At 42.4% G+C, this 22821-nt stretch overlaps 2 protein-coding genes across 2 annotated transcripts; one reads left to right on the forward strand and one right to left on the reverse strand.

Moving 5' to 3' along the window:
- Window positions 1–1779: 1779 nt before the first annotated feature.
- LOC128268999 (serine/arginine repetitive matrix protein 2) lies at window positions 1780–22455 on the reverse strand. The gene is made up of 9 exons (XM_053006326.1): window positions 21849–22455; window positions 21655–21756; window positions 11027–11446; window positions 10858–10920; window positions 8018–8177; window positions 7796–7851; window positions 5137–7731; window positions 3530–3754; window positions 1780–2370 (listed from the first exon to the last, which is right to left on the reverse strand). The coding sequence occupies exons 1-9, from the start codon at window positions 22088–22090 to the stop codon at window positions 2271–2273; spliced, it is 3963 nt and encodes a 1320-aa protein (XP_052862286.1). The 5' UTR covers window positions 22091–22455; the 3' UTR covers window positions 1780–2270.
- Window positions 18851–20745, forward strand: LOC128269000 (uncharacterized). The gene is made up of 2 exons (XM_053006327.1): window positions 18851–18971; window positions 19496–20745. Exons 1-2 carry the CDS (start codon window positions 18851–18853, stop codon window positions 20743–20745), a joined length of 1371 nt encoding a protein of 456 aa, XP_052862287.1.
- Window positions 22456–22821: the final 366 nt, after the last annotated feature.

The raw sequence follows: 22821 nt of genomic DNA on the forward strand, positions 1-22821 counted from the left end.
TACATTATTACATTATTTATATGCTTATTGACTGCGATAAGCAACATCCAGTTCACTCCACAAACCACGTGACCATTTCAGACGAATTCTCCGGCGCGTCGATGATAAAAAAATAATACTATAATAGTGTGACCTTGGTTTGCACGACCACTTGCTGGAGTTCTAGTTTCGTATATAAATTTGCTGATTTTACGGAAGAGTGCATGAAATATCACCAACGTCACCATTTGTTTCCGACTGAAACGTAAAGAATTTGTTGCAAATCGCGAGAAGACCAGCAATATTTCGCTGTTCAGATAGAACCAGATACGCACTGTGGCAGCAACAATAGGACTTCAAAAACTTTGCGGTAATACCAAAGAACAAATACCAAGCTACAACAGCAGAACAGCAAATAAAAGAGAGCAAATCCAAAATCGCTCACGAGGATACCCATGGAGATATGGGTTATTATCATTTGAGATGACCTGGAGATGAAGACAATAAATACTATTTTATCGGTAAAAGATAACAACACCGGCAAAAATGGATAATATTCTTCTTTGAAAGGGAAAGATTTGTTAAATTTTCCAATTGCTAATGGTAATTGGTTCAACGGTTCATGCCTGCCTTACAGAGCGAGGTGGAATAGTATTTCAGGTTGCTTTGATAAATGTGAAATTTGTTAATTATTTTTCGTTTTGGATTTACAACATAGTAATCGCTCCGTTAGATACACATTGTTTGGTTATTTTGATACGCGTTCGGGTGACGACCGCAATTCTCGTGTAGCTAAAAAACAGTGCGATATTTTATAAAGCACAGGTATTAATAGGTCACTTTCTGTATAGGTTCTGAACACAAATAATACAACACATACTTTTTCAGTCACGGAGTTAGAGATAGTCCATCCGACACGAGAATATCGCGTGTTTTGATTGGTTTCCTATAATATGGTCAATGTGTCAACGACACATAAGCCGTGTTCCACTTAGTACATTTTCAGGCAAATAATGTAACAATTTCCCAAACAAACCAGAGCCAGGGCTCGTTTCATGGCAATCACGAATAGTCCTTGATTTGCGCAACTTGTCCCGTGGTTTTGGGTGTAGTTCGAATTGTTTCTACATTTGCAAAAGTGGCCAAAACTGACACACTGACGCGTGCATGCTACAATTTTAATTCAAGTAATCCTTGGCGGTTCGCAGTGAATGTGTTTCGCGACGTTTCGATTGCCATATCGGTCCTGTTGCTTGTGTTGATGGATAACTAGGAAACGGGCACAATCAACTTTCATTTCAACACTTTCATACGTTTGCTATTGCGACGATCAAGTCATGTGAGATGATGGTTTCAGTCAGAAACTACTCCACAGCAATGATATGTTTTCTAGGGGTTGTTTTTTTCTGTGTTATCTAGGTGCTGCTGACGTTAGTTCCGGTTTCACGAGGTTTAAGGTTTGAGGATTTTTAGAGTACAGCTTTTATGAATTGCCTCGATACGTGTAGCATCGATTCGAGTGCAAACTTTAGGATGTATTCTGCGCGCATTGAGTTTTGGTACATTAACATTAATATTTTGTTTATCAGGTAAATGGTTATAATTCAACATAATAAAGACTGTGACTTCGTGATTTTAAGCTGTTACAAAAAACACAACGTTAACAGCCGGGTTAAGATTTCTTTACTTTTGTTTTATTGATCAAAAGCTTTGCGTGATAATCACAATACTTTTCTTTTCATTTATTCAAGATGTTTGCCTGTGCTAATGGGTTTAAAGCTTAACATCCCTTCATCATCTAATAACTAGCCGCAACTAGTGTGTTGATGTTTCTTGTTTTACTAAATGCAAGAAGTAATTTTCATTTAAATATATTAAATAGTATTTGGTTTTTTTTTTGCTCAAAGCCTCAACAAACGATGAATTACATAAGATTGCACAAAATGTAATGACGTGAATTGCAATAAAAGATAAGCTTGTGATACCTAAACGAGGACCAGAAAGTCCACTCCACCAGACCAGAATAGTTTTTGCGTGAGTACATGATACAGTTTTTAAAGTATATTGCTATTTGAAACATCTTGCTTACAAGCCCAGACGCATCCATTTATTTAGAAAACCTATACCATATTTTTTATTGCATTTACTGCTTATTGAATTGCATTTACTAAATGACCAAATTTGAAAACTATGAAAAGCTTCGGGCGTTTTGTTTGCAGGATGGCCAATGTGAGGAGCAACTGAATTTGTGTTGAAAAAAACTGTTTTTATCTGTTCACTGAAGAAGAAATTTAGCTTTTGCTTCGGCTTCGAGAACGACTGTGATAGCTGCTGCCGCTTGACGGGGACGATGGAGTTGGTCTTCGATACGGTATGGGACGCTTCCGAGCACTGTAGGTTAGTTAATAAATCGAACGATGTGGGCACACGTGCATCCCGAAGTGGCCGCGAAGTGAATTAGAAGAGTAGCAAAGGAAGTGGTATCAATTTTCATGGAAAATTATAGACTTCACAAGTTGCTTTCAGAATATTACATTGCGAAAATGAAACTTACCACATTCTACAAACCGAACAAGATGATCTAAACGAAATCAAATAAAAAAAAGGTTGTCCAACGGTGCTGAAGAGCTCTTACAGCTTCTAATAAAATACTGAACGTAACATAGCTTTTCGGAACACAAAAAAAACGTAGCATAAGGGGTGTTTATATCAGCTATATTCTACTTAAATAAATCATACGAAAGAAAAGTTTGCGATTTACATTTTATGTGTCAAAGAACATAGCAATAAAACACACACACATCCCGCTGGTAATCAAAGAAGAAATGGTGGGACAACACGTATGATCATGTCTGTGGAGAAAAATCTATAAGGTATACCGAAACTTATGCATAAAAGTAGATCAGGCGTAACGGACGATGCCGATTTCACAACTAAATTATTGGCCCAACAGTTACGCCAGGTGACCTGCGAGCGACCAGGCACGGTTGTAGATGATGGAACACGTCATCGACGGCGCGCCAAACGCTCTGGGTGCTCCCGTCGGGAGGATTTGGACGAAGGGTGAGCGGCCGCCCCCAACCGTGGTCTGTATTCACGCGATCGTGATCTTTCGTCACGGCTTCGTTGCGGCTGACGGCGATGTTTCGCATTTTTCGATTCGCGGGATCGATGTGAGCGCGATGAACGCGAAGAACACGACGACGAATCGGACGATGATCGTGATCGCGATTTCTTGCTTCTTCGTTTTCTGGAGTCGGTCACGGGCCGCCCACCGGAACGCGTTCGATATATTGAAGGTCTAGCATTCATTCGGAACAACGGAACGGTTCGGAACGGTGATGCAGATGAAAATTATAAGAGAAAAAAATGTGCGAAAAATTATAGAAAAGGTAACAGAAACAAATAACAAATAAGCGAATAATGTTATGATTATACGTTGGATCGTGCAGCAAGCCTTCAAAATATTTCTAGCGAATAAATAGTTACACAAAACGACAACCAAAAATCGATAAAACACTGCTCAAGAGCAATTTTCTATCACACTTACCTCGTTATACGGCGTCGATCGAGGAATGATGGTGATCCGGCCCGACGAGGGATTGAGGGAGACCGTGATCCAGTGCGGGATCGGGCCACGCTCGAACTCGAACTAGAACGACTTCTCGAACGACTGCTGCCGCGACCCGAAGAGCTGCGGCTGTGAGACGATGACGATCGACTTCGCGAACGGGAACTGCATGTATCGCTGCTGGAACTACTGTAACTGCGTGATCTTATGGAACAATAACAACGAGATAAATCAATGCTTGCAGCGAGCGAAGAACGTATTATAGACTGTTTCATTATGTCTAAGCACGATTTTAAATGAACGCCAAAAATTCAAATTACAAGCAAACTCCATTTTTCTTTCTGTATTTAGCGCTCTGTTATCTTACTTAACAGTACATTTTTACAAAATTACATTCCGGTTAACCGTATGCCAATGATCGAACTTTTAAACGAACACTACGCATCTGCTTTTGCACAGACTGATTTGCAATCATTTTGGACACTTTCTTCCAATCTTTGGCGAATATTTCAATGGTGTTGGTTGGCTTTGCATGTTTTCTCAAGTATGCCTTGGTAAGTGCCCAAAAAGTTTCGATCGGTCTTGCCTGTGGACAATTTGACGGATTCATCTTCTTCGGAACGAACTGGACCCCGTTGGATTGGAACCAGGTAACGTATCCTTGGAGTAATGCACGGATGCTAAATCCGGCCAAAATAGTATCGGGTCTTTATGTTTTCGAATCATAGGCAGTAGGCGTTGATTCAGACATTCGAGGATGTAAATTTCGGATTTCATCGTCTCTGTTGTCACGAACGGTTCGGAATGCATGCCAAACTCGCAAATGGCTTACCAAACCATTGCCTTTTTTCCGAATTTTTTAGTAAAAATGGATGTATCTGCATCATCAGCATTCTGGCGATCCAGAACAGTGTAATACTGAGGACCCGGAAGAGTTTTGTAGTCAAATTTGCAATAAGTTTCATCGTCCATGATGACGCAAACTTGTTTGTCATGAAGCAATTGATCATACAATTTCCTTGTTCTTGATCTAACAGATGCAGCTTGTTTTGCACTCCGTTTCGGTTTTTTCTGCTTCTTGTATGTCTTAAGACCTAATCTTACTTTGGCACGATGGACGGTACTCGCAGTTGATCCCACCTTTTTAGCCACATCTCGGACGGAGGCACTTTTTTTGCTGGCGTAAACACGCATGTCTTTTTGATCCAAATTTTTATCCACAGGACCCGATTTCCACCCAGATTTCATTTTATCCTGAAAGCTGCTTTCTTTTTTTAATTTCCTTACTGCGTTTCGAACCGCTCCAATGCTTATTTTTCCTGTTTTGCCAACTGATTCAGTGAAATGTTGGGAATAGTGCACCATTTGTGCAGAATCTGTTTTCCCTTTTCTGGAGAAATGCTTCGCATTTTCACAAAAGTTCAGGAAACCTGTACATATTATACACCGTTTTTTAAGTTAAAGTGTATACTAAAAGAATCTGTCGAGTTTGACACTTAAAACGTCATGAGGAATGAGTAGTGATCTGTCAAAATCGTGCTTAGACATAATGATGTTTCATGTTTTAGACTGTTGTCTATACTTACTTTTGGGAACGGGACCGTGAACGAGAATGGGATCTCGAACGAGAACTTCTGGTTGTGGTTCGCTCTTTGTGGGATTTGTTGGGTTTTCCGGATATTTTCTCCTTCAAAATATTGTCCACAGCTTGCAAGATCGTCGTTTTCTTCGTAGTACCTTCCGAACCGTCCGCTGCAGCACACGCACCAACGGTGCTAATAATTTCATGAATCTCTTTCATAATCGCTGCATTATTTGTATTGTTGCTGGTTGCCTCTAGTGCAGACGTAGACGCACTCATCGTTGTTAACGGTGGCATCGCTGGTGTTTCGATGATGACTGCAGAAGCGGAGTCTGGAAACGAACTGGAACTGGAGGTTGGATCGAGCGGTTGTTGCTTGGTGTGCAACTTTTGCAATTCTCTTTCCCGCGATACTCCATAGCGCGCCTCGTATTCCAACACTCCCATTATGGCACCATTTGGTGCTATTATGCTTTCGGACACATGTATTCTATTTTCCAACCTCGCCTTCGCCTTGGCGGCTAGGTCTTGTTTCAAAGCTCTCATCACCTTTGCGCGCTGATTCTCATATCTCGGAAGGAAGCCATCCCAACAAGTGTCTTCAGTCACTCCATCACTGTCAGTTGCAGGATTACGATTCCAGGTATCGTACGATTCGGCCGACGAATGGGATGACTGCGGTGAATGTAGTTTCACCACTGGTTGCTGCAGGATTGCAGTTGCCGTACCATGAGATTGCGCAGACGATAGCGTAGTAGTTTTCTTCGGTTTCAAGTTCTTTGAATCACGTTCGCCAGTGGTGGATAAAATTTCAGCCCTTCTTCGCTCGGGACTACTGGAGACACGACGCTTGTGGAGCTTTGTTTCGCGCTCATTCTTCCGTTTGTTGCCGGATTTTCGATCACTACGATCTGAGCGGGAGGCTCTGGGACCAACTTTAAACGGTTCCTCTTTCGATGGAATGGCGTGATCGTGATCAGAACGCCGTTTCTTAACCTCCGGGGAACGTGATGCGTCGTCGCGTCTTAAGCTATGACGCGATTTGGAGGTGGAAGAAGACGCCGCCGAGACTGACGTTAGTTTGTTGTTCGACTTTTTTGATACAAAATTAGAATCTGCCCCCTCAGCAGCAGCTGCAGCAGCTTGATGAGCATGTTTAGTTTCTGAAGAGGAAATATGTTGTTTATTCGGTGCCGTTGAAGACGACTCGCCGCGACTTTTTTGGGCGGAAGGAGCAATGGAACGCGAACGAGAACGTGATGAGCGTTCCCGCGGAGAACGTGACTGACTGTCGCTGTTTTTCGTTTCCCGATCATCCTCCCGGCGCTTAGGTTCTTCGTTGGGATAAGTTCTTGTCGCACTGGCGGACCTATTTGCTCGCTCATTATCTATCACCGCTGATCCAAACGAAGCCCCGGTCTGTTTGTCACCATTCATTTTTTTAACTGGATCTGGATTTCCCATATTTTCGGCAGAGGCTTGATGTAAGATGTCGTGGTAGCGGTCAGGGTCTCGTCTAGCAGGTGAATAGCTTAAATCGGAAGCTGCATCGTCAGAAGATAGCTGTTTTTCAGCTAATAACGAAGCGTCCGGTATACCGCTACTAGCTGAGCGTTGTGAAGGTGCCAGTGCTGAAGGGGACGTCGCTTTCGTGTTTTCAGGGCGTTTGCGAGTCTTTTCGGTAGATTCTTTCGGTTTCGACTCAGGTGATTTGTTGCGTTTTTTGCTTCCGGTCGACGATGATTTGTCCATGCGCTGAGGCTCCCGGGGCGAGCTCTTGACATGTTGTTTTTTCGATGAATCGTCAGCGCGCATGGACCAAGTATTTGAAGGTGCGTTGTCCTGTTGCTTGTCGACACTGCGCGATGACCGTTCTCTGCATCGACCAGCAGCCGAGCCCTGATCCCGAGCGCGGTTGGGGTTTCGTTCACATTCTCGACCACGATCACGGTTTCGTTCAGCGTCACGTTCACGTTGGCGTTGCGGTTTTCCTCGATCACTTTGCCTCTCGCATTCACTTGGTACACGACCAGCATCATTTGGTTCATGATGATCTGACTCACGATGACGCCGTTCTGTTTTGTCCTTTCTTTGTGGTGTATAATCGCGTCGCTTTCTATCACGTGATCTTCCCAAACTACGTTCCGTCGTGGGAGAACCACGATTCTCGTGCTCTCGACGACTGCGACGACTCTCAGAACGGGAGCGTGACTTATGTTTGCGTTCCCGATCTACTGAATGCTCCCGGCGACGATGCCTCGATCGACTACGCCGTTCACGATTTTCATCTCCCTGTTGCATCATACCATGATCATCATGGTGACGGCGCTGGAACCCTCCCCTAACACTCGTACTTCGGCCAGAGAAGGCATAGCCACGATTACTATCATCATCGCGATTATAGCTTCGAGGTCCTCTACTTTGGCTATGAGTATTGTAGTGATCTCGACTACTATCGACGACTACATGTCGGTCGCGATCGTTGAGAATTTTGTTCTTCTCATGCAATACTTCTGCCGACACTACGCGTGAATCACCGTGCACGTCCTCACGTCCTCTTGGCCCTTCCATTAATGACTTTTTGCCCGTCATTGGCGACCTAAAAAGAGATACATATTTACAGTTTGCTGATTATCCCTGTCTAAAAGCAATTGAATACTAACTTTACGCGGAATGGCGAACGAGACTTTGCTTTCTTCTTTTTCGATGATTTCTTTTTCTGTCGAAAAAATAGAATAAAACTTGAATAAATTAAACTTGCAAAAGAAAAATGGCGTCAACAATGATTTCGAAAAATAATTAAATAATTATGGCCACGAATTAGACAAATGTTGTTTGTCATGAAGGCGCAATATTGATTACATTCATCCGCCCTAGGGACGTACCTTGTCCTTCTTTTTTGTAGACTTTTTCTTTCGTTTACTGCTGCTGCCGCGCTCTGAACTAGACAATGCATCACTGGCCATTGAGTTTGAGTCCGAATCTGTGTCAGTGGAATCGCTGTCGTCATTCCGTTGAACCTTTTTCGAATGCTTTTTTTTAGTTCTATCGATTTGAAACGCCGCAGACAGAAACCATCAACGGGCCAGAGCATCCCGCGGGACCAAAACCAAAAAGTAAAAGTAAAAAAACAAATCGCACAAAATCAGTCAGAATCATTTAAGTCAGAAACGCATGAAAGAAGTACTCGTGATCCGTGTTTGAATATTATTTGATGCATAAATTCGTTAAGACTGTGGAATGTGATGCATTAAATAACGGATTGGCTGCTTAGGTTCATTACATTTTCTCCACACGTACAGACGACAGTTTGAAGGGGAAATCACTAAACATTGGACATTGTACATGGGTATTCCGAGAACTACGTCGTCGGGGGTTCAGTTTTGCGTTTTTATCAAATTAAATCAACGTTGTAGACGCATAAAACGAAAAATGAAGTTCTTGCACACGCGACAAATTTTCTACAAGCCTTAAATTTTCGAAATCCTAAATTTGGAGTATGAAATCGAAGATGAAATATGTTCATAAACGGACACGCGGTCTGCTGCACATCCGCTGTGTTGCTGACTCAATGGCGAACGAAAAACGGACAATAATTTAGCAAATGACAACAGAAATTGAAAATCATTGCAGATGTGTCGTCGTTCGGTTGCAGGAAAAACACGATTTACTTCTTCAAATGTACACTCCATATTTCTTTTGTGCATATGCAGAAGTTTTGTCCATTACGAACATCCGGCGAACATTACTTTTTTGGTACTTTCTTAAAGAGAGCACAAGAGGGACCTTTGTAGATATGCTAAAAAAAAGATGCCCCAGACGGATAAGAAAATGTTTGTATTTAAGATAACTAGAGAACCAAATGAGCAGAACAGAATATGTTATTCAGCTTCACTGTGATTGCACATTGTGCACAGAGATCTTACGCATAGTTATGTCAAAGAGAAATTGATCGGGTCCGCAAGCAACAATATCATCAGATCGTGTATCGTCAACATTGTTATGATCACGGCACTTACTTAATGACGACAAATAAACCAAAGAACAAGAAGAAAACAAAACTCTTCATTTATAATTCAGAAGTATTGATTGCAATATGTTTTACCATAGAACATTTGATATGTATAATAGTAAAAATGGGAAATCGCAGCTGTTTAAAGAATAGATTATTTTTACCTTTCCATCATGATAAATATATTTTCATCATATTATGGTCTGTCTTTAGGAAAAAAGGAGAGAAAAAAGAATAAAATAAGAGAGATTTTCTTTTTTTAAGACTCGATTTGCAAATGCGACAAGAGGGGGTATTTTGCTGAGAGGATTTTCTCAGTCGATTTGTATTATTTCGAAACCGTCTATAAACAACTCAATTGTTGTGGTAAAGAAATATCAAATTAGGAATAATGTTAGCGAAAGATCAAATGATGGACATACAGTCAAAGAAATAAAAAAAAAAACCATTAATGCTGTTGTAAACTTGATTCTATAAAGAGGGTCAAAACATAAACAGCATCTGAAGAAAACGGAATGTATTTCGAATATTTCGAAAAACAAAAACATTTTAATTAACTGCATCATAAACATCATATTATTGTCTATAGATCACGTGAAAGAAAAAGCATTCGAAACTATGTAGGCGGTATAGCTCGTTAGTTAACTATAAAAAAACACAGAATCATAGCTATTGAAATGTATAATTATTACGAATGCAAAAGAAAATGCACAATTCAAAACAAATGATTCATGGTTTACAGTGAAGTAATGGAAACAAAATGAAGAGACGTAACAATAAGAAAATAGTACGAAAAACTTATATAGTTAGGCAGGTACAGCACAAATACTTACCAACTAGAACGCGTGATAGAGTATTGATAATATTGTTTGAATAGGTTTTGATTCAAAAGGTGGCGTTTGTTTTACATTGGTTGTAAATGTAAAAAACATACATGTAGAACGAAATGCATTTTACACGTTGTATTTTGATGTGCAAAGGACCACGTTTGCACGTTTCGTTAGGTGTTGTAGCATTAGTGTGTGAGGTAGGGTAGTATTTTTGGTGTTATTATGTCGTTTTAAAGAAGATACACAATTGTGGAACGCAATCGGTTCGAGAGGTAGTTTAAGAGAGCAAAATTAAAATGAGAGAAGATGGTAAGATAGAGAGAGATGATGAGAATTAGTATTTTTCGAATAAAAGTATGCGCTAAGTTAGTTATTCAAATGAGTTCACCAGCATATTTGCATTCGCACAGCACAGCAACATCGTTTGTGAATGATATTAAATAGATGTTCATAGCCAAGTGGCATTGTCAAGTCAAAGTATTACTACATATTGAAACAATTTTTGTTCGTTCACAATAGTGTGACCATATTATTTTCCTATTATTTCAGACATAGGGCAATATAATATATTTCCATAATGCTGTCTGTCCTCGTGATGCAATGACATACACATACCTCAATGGAATATGCTTCTATCAGAGGTGTGAATCGTAGCAAAATGGGTCCCGTTTCAATGTTTGTACAAACACTGAATTGCTTGCACAACAAACACTATAGAAAATATTCAGCTCATAGAAAGAAGACCTAGTCATCTATTAGCTGTTTAAACGAGATTTTCCGCCTGACATTCACATTTTGTCATTTCATCTACTGCACACAACTGGCGTGGATTTCAAAACTTTATAAATATCTATCAACACAAATTTAGTCAAATTATAATTACCTGTCTTTTTTGTTTTTCTTCGATTTCTTCTTTTTATCTTTCTTGCGATTTGGACTTGAAGACCTACGAAGAAAGTGTCATTAGAAAAAAAAAGAGGTAAAACATCTCGGTTTTTTTTTATTGTTATCGTTTGCATTGATTCAACCTGTTTGGAGTTACCAATACTTACATATCCCGTGCTTTTTTCTTTTTCTTTTTCTTCTCTTCCTTGTTGCGGAACGCTCTCGGCACTACCTTTCCGCTAGCATTGCCCTCATCATCATCTGTCCTTTCTCTAGCTCCGTCATTATCACCACGATCAACGGCCTTTCCATTACGGCTAGTCGCTTCGGAGCCGCTTCCTTGCTTTTCAGGTGATGGTGTTCGCACGAGTGCATAGCGTTTCCGATTGACCCGTTCCACTTCCTTGACCTTTTCTTTCTCAGCCAACTCCTTCTGCAAGGCTTCCGATTTTGCTAGATCTTCCTTCGCCTTTCGGTCCTGGTCGAAGCTGGTACCCTCGACAAAGTATTCCGAAATGCCGAATGCATCGCGGAGTTTCGCGTTTTTTTCCTGCTGGGCCTGGGCAATGTGATGAGTTTCCCGCACACTATCAAAATTTAAAAAAGGGTAATAAAAAAAGTAAGTGAAAATGTAGTTTATGAGTACAGTAATTTGTATCAATTTTTGCAGTGCACTTGTAGCGACCTCGTCATAAGGATATCAAATAGTCGAGCAGCACCATCGAGCAGCACGGTCGAGCAGCTTCGTCGAGCAGCGTTAAAAAATAATATCAAGTATTCATCGACCGTGCATTCTCCGTGCAATCGAAGATTATTCAAAGTAGTTTATTGGTGACTCTCAACGAATCCGGACATACAATTTTTATCTCCCGATCACAAATATAAATATTAGGAAATTACTAGATTTCTACACACTGTTATCATGTTTGAAAAAAAAGAAAACAATATAGTTTTAGGTGTGCTTCACTTAACGGAAAAAATCGGAGGGAATCGGCACAATTAATGGCACATCAATTTATGCAGTCGCACATATCAGTAAAGGATTTTTTTCGGAAAGTTGTATTCATCAACGTAATTCATCCTTCAAGAGCCACACAATCATTCCAGCGGCATCCTAACATTTTAATACCACTTCTTTAGATTGATTGTTTGCTCCAAAGTAGGCCTTAGTTTCAGCAGTAGCTTCTTCATTCGAGCGAAGTCTGTTACTGGTGAGTATTTTTGGGTTTGCGAACATCAGTAGTCGCTGGAAGACTTCGCAATCTGGCAAATATGGTGCATATGCATATGTCTACGACCACGTTTGAAGTTAGCAAATCAACGTATCATTGTTGTTTCTGATGGAGCGGAGTCCTTATAACACTTTTCAAGCCGTTGCTTCGCTTGAACGGTATTTTTCCCATCAAGAAGCAGTGTAACATCAAAACACGAACAAAAGTTTTAGATCCATGGTACTGAAGATATCTTAGCTGAAGTTACTATTGACCCCCGCTGATAGAGCAGTCGGTAACGCTCTTCGCTGTCAGCGCAGCTGGCCGTGGTACGAATCCCGGGATCGGTTGTAACTCAACCGGCCATGGTTTCGATTCCCGATATCGGCGTGACAGGGGGGTTGGCGCGACGCTAACAATCCCGTCCGTAAAAAAAAAAAAATTAAATGTTACAGAAGAGGATCAGAGATTAACATTGTCTCTGGTGCCAGGCCAAGACTGCTCAGCGCTTGTAGCGCCAAAAAGAAGAAGAAAAGAAGTTACTATTAGCACAATAACTCGCAAACTTATGAGTAGAATATCATGAAATTTCATCAGCTTTCTCTTGAAGGTTACTACTAACTGAAAAAGCGATTAATGCAATAAGACTAGCGCTATTTATGGGTTCGGCCCCACTGACCATGCAATGAGAGAACAATCCGGTTTCAATGGTACGCCTCCAGTTTATGTGATCTGATTCCGATAGTTTTAATTTTTCCAGGACTTGTTCATTTTCGACCTTAAGCACTATGCTTTTGGGCTTATCGAATTCACGCTCGCTGTTAACAGGCGATGAGGCGATGAAACACGATACACCACTAGCCACTTTACATGCTCGGAAATGACTTTGTCGTGGGTCCGCGACTGAAGCAAGCAATCGTCCACATCAGGCCCATTTACGAAAAGCTGTGCCCATTAGGCTTGTGAGACGCAGAAAATTATCTAGAAATCACAATTCCTTTTAAAAAAATGAACGCTAAGGCTGGCAGGCAGCCGGTGTACAGCCAATGCATAGGCCTTCGCAGCCTGCACGAGTTAAGTAACAATAATGGTGCAGATTGATGCAGATTGCATCCCCAAGGAACCGGAGAATTATTTTAAACTTAGTAGAACGGACTCTGTGCCGTACTCTTGACCTACAGCCGCTACATCAGCGCACGCCTCGCCAGGGGCGGACGACAAATTAGCGCGTAAAGTTTTTCTTAGGACACGCAGAAGGGCAGAGGGGATGCGGTAGGCATCGTTTCCGATGCTTCGATGCGTCGACTGTGATGCTCTTCAGCGTACTTCAATAAACTAAGTCTAAGTAATATTTGTTGACATCTGCAAAACATGTTCTGCACCCAATGTTCTGTAACGAATTTTCGTACATTTTCTACATTACTGTACATTACCTTACAACACTGTGCATAGCCTGCATGCCAATCGGAGTTATAGCGGAAATTGTGCTACCACCGGAAGAGGCTCCGGTTGCAGCGGCTGTAGTTGTCCTTATGCAGAACCTACGCTGCTGTTCTTGTGACAGATGATGATGTGGGTTACTGGGCTGATAGTAATTGTGCCCAAGATGATGGTAAGTCTGGTTAAGCTGTGCCTGGTTATGTCCGCGAGACATCATAGTTCCTTCCGGATGATATTGGCATACAAAACTCGCCGAATTTTGTGCCGGAGGAACGCACGCAGCGTCTCTTAGGTGACACAAGGATGCTCTTGGTTTCATCAAGATTCCAAAAGTAACGGAATCACAGGACGAAGAACGGGACACGGAATCGTCCTTGACGTTGCGAGATTTTTTATTTTTCACCACCGGCTTCTCCAAGGGTACAACATTCGGACAAGCCTGCTGACGACGTAGACGATGTACGTCAGGCCCTGGTTGGGAATCAATCGAGCTTTCGCATCGCCCATTCTGAAGCATCCGTTTTTGTTGGTGTTGTTGTGGATAGTTTTGTTTATCGCCCACGTTATGGCATGAGATAGCGGCGCGATTTTGTACGGTTGCTTCGAACTGACAAGATCTCAAAGACACGGGATGTACTGGTGTAGCACATGCGCAGTAGCAATGACGGCATCCAGCGTTATCCAGCATTTCATTGAGTGGGGTGGTCCCGATGGACGCAATTTCCAGCACGTCCTCCTGATTGCGATCTCTACGGGCTTTGGGAGACATCGTTACGAGCGATGAAAGGCAAAGTCCTTGCAGCTGGAGTTGTTGCTGTAGTTTTAGTAGCAACCGTCGGTTATGCCAACTCTTTGCTCTGCCGGTGCCGGGCCTGGTTCTTCGTGCGGGAAGAGTTTGGGTCTCAGTGGACGGTCGAGTTTGATGGAGGAAAGCGGAACCTTTTTTCATTCGCCGGATGCCGGTCGAAGGTAGCTGACTCCTTTCGTTTCCCTTGATATCATTTCTATGAACTGTAGACTTTATCCTTCGCTCAGGACTTGGGTGACGATTATAATCTGATATTGTCAATATTTCTTCTATTTGTCTCCCGCCAGCCTCTGTGGTTCTTTCTTGTCCATGTTCCAGATTAGTTGATGAATCCGAAGCATTCAGTAGCCCGTTCTGTTGCGGTGCATCTTCCGCATTGCAGCGTATGTCGTGTTCAAAAAATTGTGCTTTTGGTGGTTTTCGATTACCATCGTGTGGTTTCTTTTTCATCGCCGCCAATCGGCGGCGGAATTTCGCCGCTGATGAGAGCTTTTTATTCATCGCCGGACGTATTTAGCCGGAGGTTCAAGGAGTGTATGCAAAAGGGCCGAATGTTTTTATTTCCAAGGGCCCTTTGTGGGGTAAAATAACAATTGTTTACCACACTTTCGAGAACTTATTCTTTATGGAAGACGTAGATTTTGACAAGTACTTTTTAAATAATCTCATATGCACACATGCGATGCAACTTTAATGGAAGACAGTTGATTTCTATCGCTCGACAGTTGCACTTGTTATTGACTCATTCTATCATAAAACGCCACCGTCACAAACTACCGTAATACAAATCTCTGGAAGACTTCTTAGTGATTTTGTTAGCATTCTTCTCCTACGGTTTCACATGACGATTGCTTTCATTGTTATTGTAAGATCCATTCCGACGGCGAACGCTTTTTAGTTAACAATTCGCACAATGGCGCACATTGTCACCTTATGTGTATACACGCTACAACTATTGCTACATCTTTTCGGGCTTTTCACATCACATTTCCGTTTGCTGCTGATGGTCCATTTCTCCACAACTATCGGTAGCGGATAGGTTTTCATTTTGTCATAATCGATCCGATGGTTCCCCTTCAAGGGCCTCGAAGCGAAGCCATCCTTCTCATGTGAACTAATGTGAACACATTACTATACCGAACATTCCTTTTGACGTCAATAAGGATAAAATAGCGAAACTGAGCACTTTCGGCCACCGCCATTTCGGAAATCTTTCCATCACTAGGTATGCAGTAGTAGTCCACGCTGAAACTCCACAGTACCCCATGGCGGTGGCCATATTGATACTATAATTCTTCAACTAAATTTATCCCAATGCTTGATTTTTGCTAAAGTCTGAATTCTTCCGCACTCGTCGTTGGTACAACATGGCGGGTGTAAAGCGTTTGAACAGATCCGACTAGTTTGGTCTGAAAAATGCTGAATTTATGTTGGTGTGTGTGTGTGTGTGTGTATTTGGAGCGCTATTGCGCATGGTAAAAGAACGAATGAGGCATTTGCGAACTGGATGCTGCGTACTACGTGAGATGTTCCGTGTTTGGAAATAGTTTTCTTTGTCACGGATTGTACTTGATGCTTCTATTTACTAGCTCCAACATCCAACCGGCCGTATCTTGTCATACATTGCCAACTTTGTGATGTGATGTTTTATCAAGGAAAGGAAGAGTATAAATCAAAACAAAATAAACTTGAACTTAAGTTGTCTTTCCCTTCAGGTTTCATGGAAAAAAACATTGTCAAAAAATGCTGAGCATGGAGAGACGTATTAATCCATGATTTGTTTATTATTATCGTTCATAGCAGTCATACAACGAAGAAAATGAAACCAATGAAGTGAGGGGGAAAATGAGAGAAAGAAAGAAAGATAGAGTGAGTGAGAGTGAGAGAGGGGGAGAAAGAGCGAAAAAAGAGAGAGAAAGAGAGAGGGAGGGAGCGACAGATATCTGGCTCGTGTGGCACAATCAATCTGCAATCAAAACCAGTTGTGATGACAGTTTCGAGCATTGCTCCGAAAGATGCTCATCCGAAGATTATGGAGCACCGAGACCAATGAGATTGTGGATTGGTATTTAACAGGATTGTGGGTTGGTTGCAGCAGCAACGACGGAAACGGAACGGTTTAATGTGGTAGTCATGAGCTGAATCTCAACATCGGTTTAGTTGTTGTTCCGTTCGACGCTTTTTGAAGTGCTATTTGGATTGAAGTTTTTTCCCAATCACTAAACCACTACTAGACGCAAGCGGGTGTGTCGCAAGTTGATAGTGTTCGTTTTGTCATTTACTAGCTTACCGAAATCTCCTCTTAGTCACACGCATTCCTTGTCTCGGCCGCGAGACTCATCTGGCGAATCTTGCGGTAAACTTTGTTAAAAAACTATAAAGGATTTTCCAATTTTTGTTTTCATTTTACGTTATTTATGCTCCTACACACTCATTCAGTAACAGGAAATCCTCCAAAAAACAAAAAAATGTAATTCAACAATAGCTTAGATTGATAATATTTTTAAAGATATTGAGCGTCTAAAACATCGGATTGGTGTATTTACACTCAACATGAATGCAACATAATTTTCTGGATCATTGTCATATTGGCAAGGATCATTGGAGTTTGTAATTAAACGTACAATTAATCTTCACGTACTCAAAATCTTTGTACGAAATACAACATCTTTTGCTGGCACTTTGCGTTTATTGTTTTCTGATACCCCTTTGTTCGTTTTTTGCAAGCATGAGGGGTTTTTGGCGTATCGCACCGTTAGCAACACCACCAACAGCCACCGCACGCTAGATGCACAATCGTCGTCGTCCATATTGCTGGCGGCACTACAGAGAGAGTCCAAGCTAATTTGCCATAGTATGACCAACGAACGCACACCGTAAGAATACACGGTCCAGGGCATGCCCTGATAGAAATAAAACGTTCACCCATCTTCATGCCTCTTCTTCTTTCCCTCCATTTGGCCTGTAGTCAGACAATGATATCCTTCTTTCCATCTCTGGATCTAGCTCGGTGCTTTGGTCAGCTCTTTCTGATCACAAGTTACTATGATCTTTTCTGCACGTTCGTTTCTTTTTTTCTCATGTTTCGCATTGCATTCCCCAGAACGGTGATGCTGTTTGTGCTGTGTTGTTCTCCTTCAGTGCTATTCGGCCCATTATGATCTCCTTGCCATCATTCCCTCCTGCCTCAAGCCGTTCGGCAGAATGGACGTGATGATACTTACTCACATATCGAAAGGTTTTCATTTCGATTGCCGAACCTTCCATCGTTCGTTCCTGCTTCTATCGCTTTATCTCTCATGCTTATTCTCTGCCGTATGTTCCCTACGACGCTGAGGTTCATGTAGTTATATTCCTCTCTTGACTAAATGCAACTCCCGTGTCCCTGTGTGGTGCCCGAGTTCTACAACGAGTAGAAGCTTTAAGAGCGGTAACCGTCGTTCCTCCGGGTTATCCTTCCTGTGTATACACTTCTCATTCTGCCGTTCCGTTCGTCTACAATTTCGAAAATTCTACACGCACACACACACGCGGCAATTGTGTGTCCGTAAAAGGGCTTCATCTCTACGCATCGCGTTCACGCGTTTTGTCGTCGAGCTGGCGACGCATTGAGGGTAAAAACCACGTTTTCTCTCTACGTTCTCACTTGTACGTGGTGCACGTACCCCGAGAGTTATTTTTGAGCATTTCAACCACTCAAAGGCGGGTACGGTAGACTCGTTTCCTTCACCATTTACCATGCCCCGTAAGACTCGGTCTGGTTTTTCACCCCGCCTTTCTTCGTGTCCTCTTTCTCAATCCTTCTCTTTCCGCTGCTCTTGGTATATCCATTTATGGACGAGGCGTTATGTTGCCATTTCATCTGCCCGAAGGGTATAGGTATGGTCGCAAAACAGTTCCAGATGCACCTAAAAAAAACCCAACCATCTAGAGACGATAACAATACCAACCAACCAACCAACTAACCAACCAACATAACCTACCCAAACGAATTAAACGGGCGGCGGCCGAAGGATGGCGATGTGTGTAAAAAGGGGAAGGCAAGAAAAGACCCCCGTGAATAAGTGGTTATAGGAACCACGCTACGTTAAGGTATGTGCCCGTATGTACAACGTTGTGTGCACGTATATTGTGGTGGTACCACGGAACGAGCTCAATTCAATCGCAGTCGTCATTGAGTTTGCTTGCCGGCGAAGCATAGAGGGTATTTGGTACCGGTACGGGTATGAGAGAACGGGGACTAGCAAGCTCATTGCTCATCGTTGGTAGTTTTGTCAGTTTTGAAGTTCTACTCAACCAGTGAGCATCAGCATCGCTGTTTGGACGATATTTCGTACCGTTGTGATGTGAAGTTACTAAACGAGAGGTCTGTGATTGAACGTATTAAGTGACTGTATTATGCGCCAAACTAATGCACGGGTGACGAGATAGTTGCTTGGAACATTCTTTCACTCTTCTATTGCTACCGTACAAAAGGTTTTGTGAAGTTTGGATACTCTTAGACCCGTAGTCTAGGTGTACCAGTGAACATCATGTCTGAACGGAACGAAGACATCAAAGAGGAAGATCTCGGCGAGTACGATCGGTACGTCCTGGAGCAGCTGGTCGTCAACGACTGGGGTCTCAGCGTAACGACTCTTAACCGGATGATTTGTAAGTATAGGAAGGCAGGTAAAGAGCCTCTTCTAACAGTGAACCAATCATATTTTCATCTCGTGTTTCGTTCCGTGCAGTTAGCGGGGTGAACAGAAAACATGTTACCGGCTTCTTTCCAACACACAACACACCACATTATGCTCATCAGTCATCATCATAATCATTGTTTTGAGCGATCATAGTCTGCTGCTACGGCGGTGTCTGGGTTATAACTGTAGTTGTGCGCGCCGCATGGCTTTTCTTTCAGTCTCGTTCTCTCTCACTCACTCCCATAGTAACTGTCACACATAGCGAAGAATCGTCGTCGTATTTTTTTACTGGCGCATGCGTAGACTGTAATTTAAATCAATGTTCTTCGAGACATTCTTCGTTTGACGAATTTGTGTTTTGCACAGCAGACATGCGTTGAAGACTAATTTTGCAATGATTTGTCAATAAAAATATAACCTTTGATTTATTCCCAGGCAGACTTCAAAGGTATTGAATTATTGTCTCATCTTTCTACTTTTGCCTGTCCCTAGATTGTGGTGTTAATGAAGTTTGTCTTCACGTGATCGAGGATGCCGAAATCAGCGAATTGTTCAGCGACCCGCGATTGTTGGGACAGAAAATTATGTTCAAACATCGGCTCAAACAGTGGCGTCTTGGCGAATTGTTTAATGGCAACACTAACCACCATCTCACCCATCACGGAAGCCAAACCGGAACGGGCTCTGGTACACCGGCACCTAGTGCGGCGCAATCGTTGCTCCATCATCACCAGCAACTACTAGCCGCTGCTGGGGCTGCTCTCAACGGAGCAGCAAAACGACAATTTCCATTTTTCACCGATCCGGGTCAACACCATCTGCCCGCGGATGACGATGTCATCGGCGCACGTGCAGAACTTTGTGCAACCGGAGGTACTACTACGCCGAATGGAGATGGAGTGCAACAGAAACTGAAACGGCGCCACCAGATGAATTCACCTTCCACCGGGATAGGATCATCATCGTCATCCTTTGCCGCTGGCCCCCCACAGACCAAGCGAAAGTTTGAAGATCCAGCTCTGGCAAAGGGAGGCCTTCCTGGGAGATCTGGGGCACTTGGTGATGTGCCTGTTAAAATCGATCGTGACGGGCTGCTGAAGATACTACAATCGAACCAATCGGGTCGCTCTGTCCTGACGGCATTCCAGCCCCATGAGCACCTGGATCGTCGAGCACAAACCATCATCACGCATTGCATTGTGGATCAATTCCTGCAGTACAATATCTTGTTCAAGCATCGACTAATGAGCCACTACGCAGAAGTCATAACTGAACTATTTCCGGCCGAAACGAAAGAAGTATACTATGCACCGAGGAACACGGTTAAGCGCAACACATCGGGGAAGTTGTTCGATCGCTACACCAACCAGCGGTTGCGGCACAAGGATCGGTTACCACGCGTTAAACCTTTCATCGTAGACGAATGGAGCGAAAACAAAACGTTCGAGCATCTGGCCGCTATCAACGAAGCTGCACAGTTGAACGGTAGCCTTCTAGCTGCGGTGGCCGGAAGTGGCAGCATAGATGTGAATGGTGCGAATGGTGGGTTTGGTGACGATTACTCGAACGGGACAATAATTCCGGGCGGCAATGGAAGCGATGACGGTGGCAATGTGAGCACTGACTTTTTGCAACCACTTGCCACAATGTTCGTTGAAGGTGAACAACCCCTGACCAGCAATGGGAATACGCTGGTAACTGCGGTGGACTATTCGACGAGAGAGGAAGAAATCGACGATTAAACGATTCATCTCAAAACAAGTGCCAAATTCTCAGTGTAATTATTAATTATTTATCATTTAAACGGAGGATATACGACGAAGCGCGCGCCTTAATTTTACGGTTGAATGTAAAAACTTCCACAAAACAAACTCTTAAAATGACTTAGCTTCCTGAAATATTATAGAAATGACATTTGAAAAGTACACAGCTACGCGAAAAGTAAAATTGTTAAAACAAGAAGTAGAAATAAAGTTTTAAAGTGAATGTTTTGAAATATTTGCTCGAACCATTTGAGTATTTGATTATTCTCAAAGGATTGTTTATAACTGAAAGAAGATCAAAAACCGGGGAAGTAATTGATGTCAAAATTGTAAACGGCGGCGCCCATTGCAATTTTGGTAGCATCAAAAACTAAGAAACGGCAGTAGCTTAATGAGCCTTTTGTAGCGAATATTCATCACAAAGTAGGCTAAGATAGGTATAAAGGTAGTGCTTAAGAAGATCATGAGTCAGTCAGTAATCGGTAGTTAAAGCCGAAGGTTGTTAATAAAAAGATATTATTAAAGATATCACACTTTTTTCATTTTGGTATTATCATAACACGCCGTAGAAATGACCCCTTGGAAAAAATTATCGCTGGGCCTCTGTCCTTGCTTTGTGTAAAAACAACACTGAAGCAAGAACAGTAACCGTATAAGGTAAAGGACTGCCAATTTTCCTGTGTTCAGTAGGATTAACCATCGGCCAACTTTGTTCACAGGCTAGACCTGAATACGGTTCGACAAAGGTACATCCTGGTCCTGCTACCACGGGTGAATGGGTGCATACACATAATTATGCCATTCACTGAAGGGATTAGGATCTTGGTGCGAAATCAGTGCAACTTATATTGCAGTAAATGTAAATGTAGGTTCCTTTGAGCTACTTACAGCAATCGGCCGAATTCGTCTTTAGGCAAATCAACGGTCCCTTGGTTCATTAGCCTTGAGCGGTAAAGTTCAACTTTGGCACGAACTTCATCCTGACTGCGACTAAAATGAAAAAAGTGAAGTATAAAAATATCGTCAATTGATGATAAATCGTTCCTCATTTTGCAAAACACAAAGTAAACATTCTTACTTACCCTTGGCACTCGAGGACCTCCTCCAATTCGGCACACTTCACCTCGATCTTGCGTTTTCGTTCGTGGTCGAGAATGCCTTGGTTCGGCTGCCGGTTTGACTGGGAGTCCAATTTAGCCAAGTCGTCCTCCGTGCGATAGTTGACGTTGTCCTTTTTGCCCGGGCGAACAAATGCAACGTTTCGTTGGACATGACCATTTGTGCCGGAACCTCGCGGTGTCGTAAGTCCAATTCCATTATACATTTTGGCGATAACTTCTCACTTGCATAAATAAAACGTCGGAAAAAATTCACCACCTCCGCCGTTGAAAAATGATCCGTGCGTCAAACCAACGACGCACCTTGCCAGCGAAAATCAATAATAGGCCTTCTGCGTACTCCGTAGGAGCTTGACGATTGGACTGCGATACCGGCAGTAGCAGGGGCAAAAACACACTGATTCTTTTCTGCAAAAACGGATCGAACGCTACACGTTTCAGAGATGGGTAATTATAGTCCACACAGTGTTCGATAAGTCTATGAAAACAGCACACCGTTTATCGATAATACGACAACACAAGTACGCCCGATTATGACTCGCGAGCATACACTTTTGCGTCCCAAGTAAGTTCGGCCATCATAGTTTTTTTTGATTTTTTTCCTTGCGAATACTTTGACAGCGAACAAGAAGTACGACTGTCAAAATTTAACGTAACGAAATCTGTGAGTTTCGGCGAAATCACCGTCAACAAATCTCAAATCTTCAAATCTTCAAATCTCAGTTAACTAATCTCAATCGTTCAAATCTCAGTTCTTTATTCTTTGTTATTAATGTGGATTATTTTTGCAAAACAAACAAGAACGAACAAACTGGTGGAAAATGACAGCGCTGCACATGCTGTCGGTTTTGGTGGGTACTGACAGCATAGCGAAAGCGATGCTTTGGTTTAGATAGAAAAGCAATTCATGTTCGTTCTAGCTCATATAACTATATAA

This window comes from Anopheles cruzii, chromosome 2 (assembly GCF_943734635.1).
Source record: "Anopheles cruzii chromosome 2, idAnoCruzAS_RS32_06, whole genome shotgun sequence".
In the NCBI taxonomy this organism is placed as follows: Eukaryota; Metazoa; Arthropoda; class Insecta; order Diptera; family Culicidae; genus Anopheles; species Anopheles cruzii.

Coding starts and splice junctions, on each gene's coding strand:
- LOC128268999 (XM_053006326.1), bottom strand. CDS start 22,090: ATGTATAATGGAATTGGACTTACGACACCGCGAGGTTCCGGCACAAAT. Junction 11,447..21,654: donor GACGAATTCGGCCGATTGCT/GTAAGTAGCTCA, acceptor AAATTTTGATAG/TGTGCGGGAAACTCATCACA. Junction 2,371..3,529: donor GATCGACGCCGTATAACGAG/GTAAGTGTGATA, acceptor ACTAACCTACAG/TGCTCGGAAGCGTCCCATAC.
- LOC128269000 (XM_053006327.1), top strand. CDS start 18,851: ATGTCTGAACGGAACGAAGACATCAAAGAGGAAGATCTCGGCGAGTAC. Junction 18,972..19,495: donor GACTCTTAACCGGATGATTT/GTAAGTATAGGA, acceptor GCCTGTCCCTAG/ATTGTGGTGTTAATGAAGTT.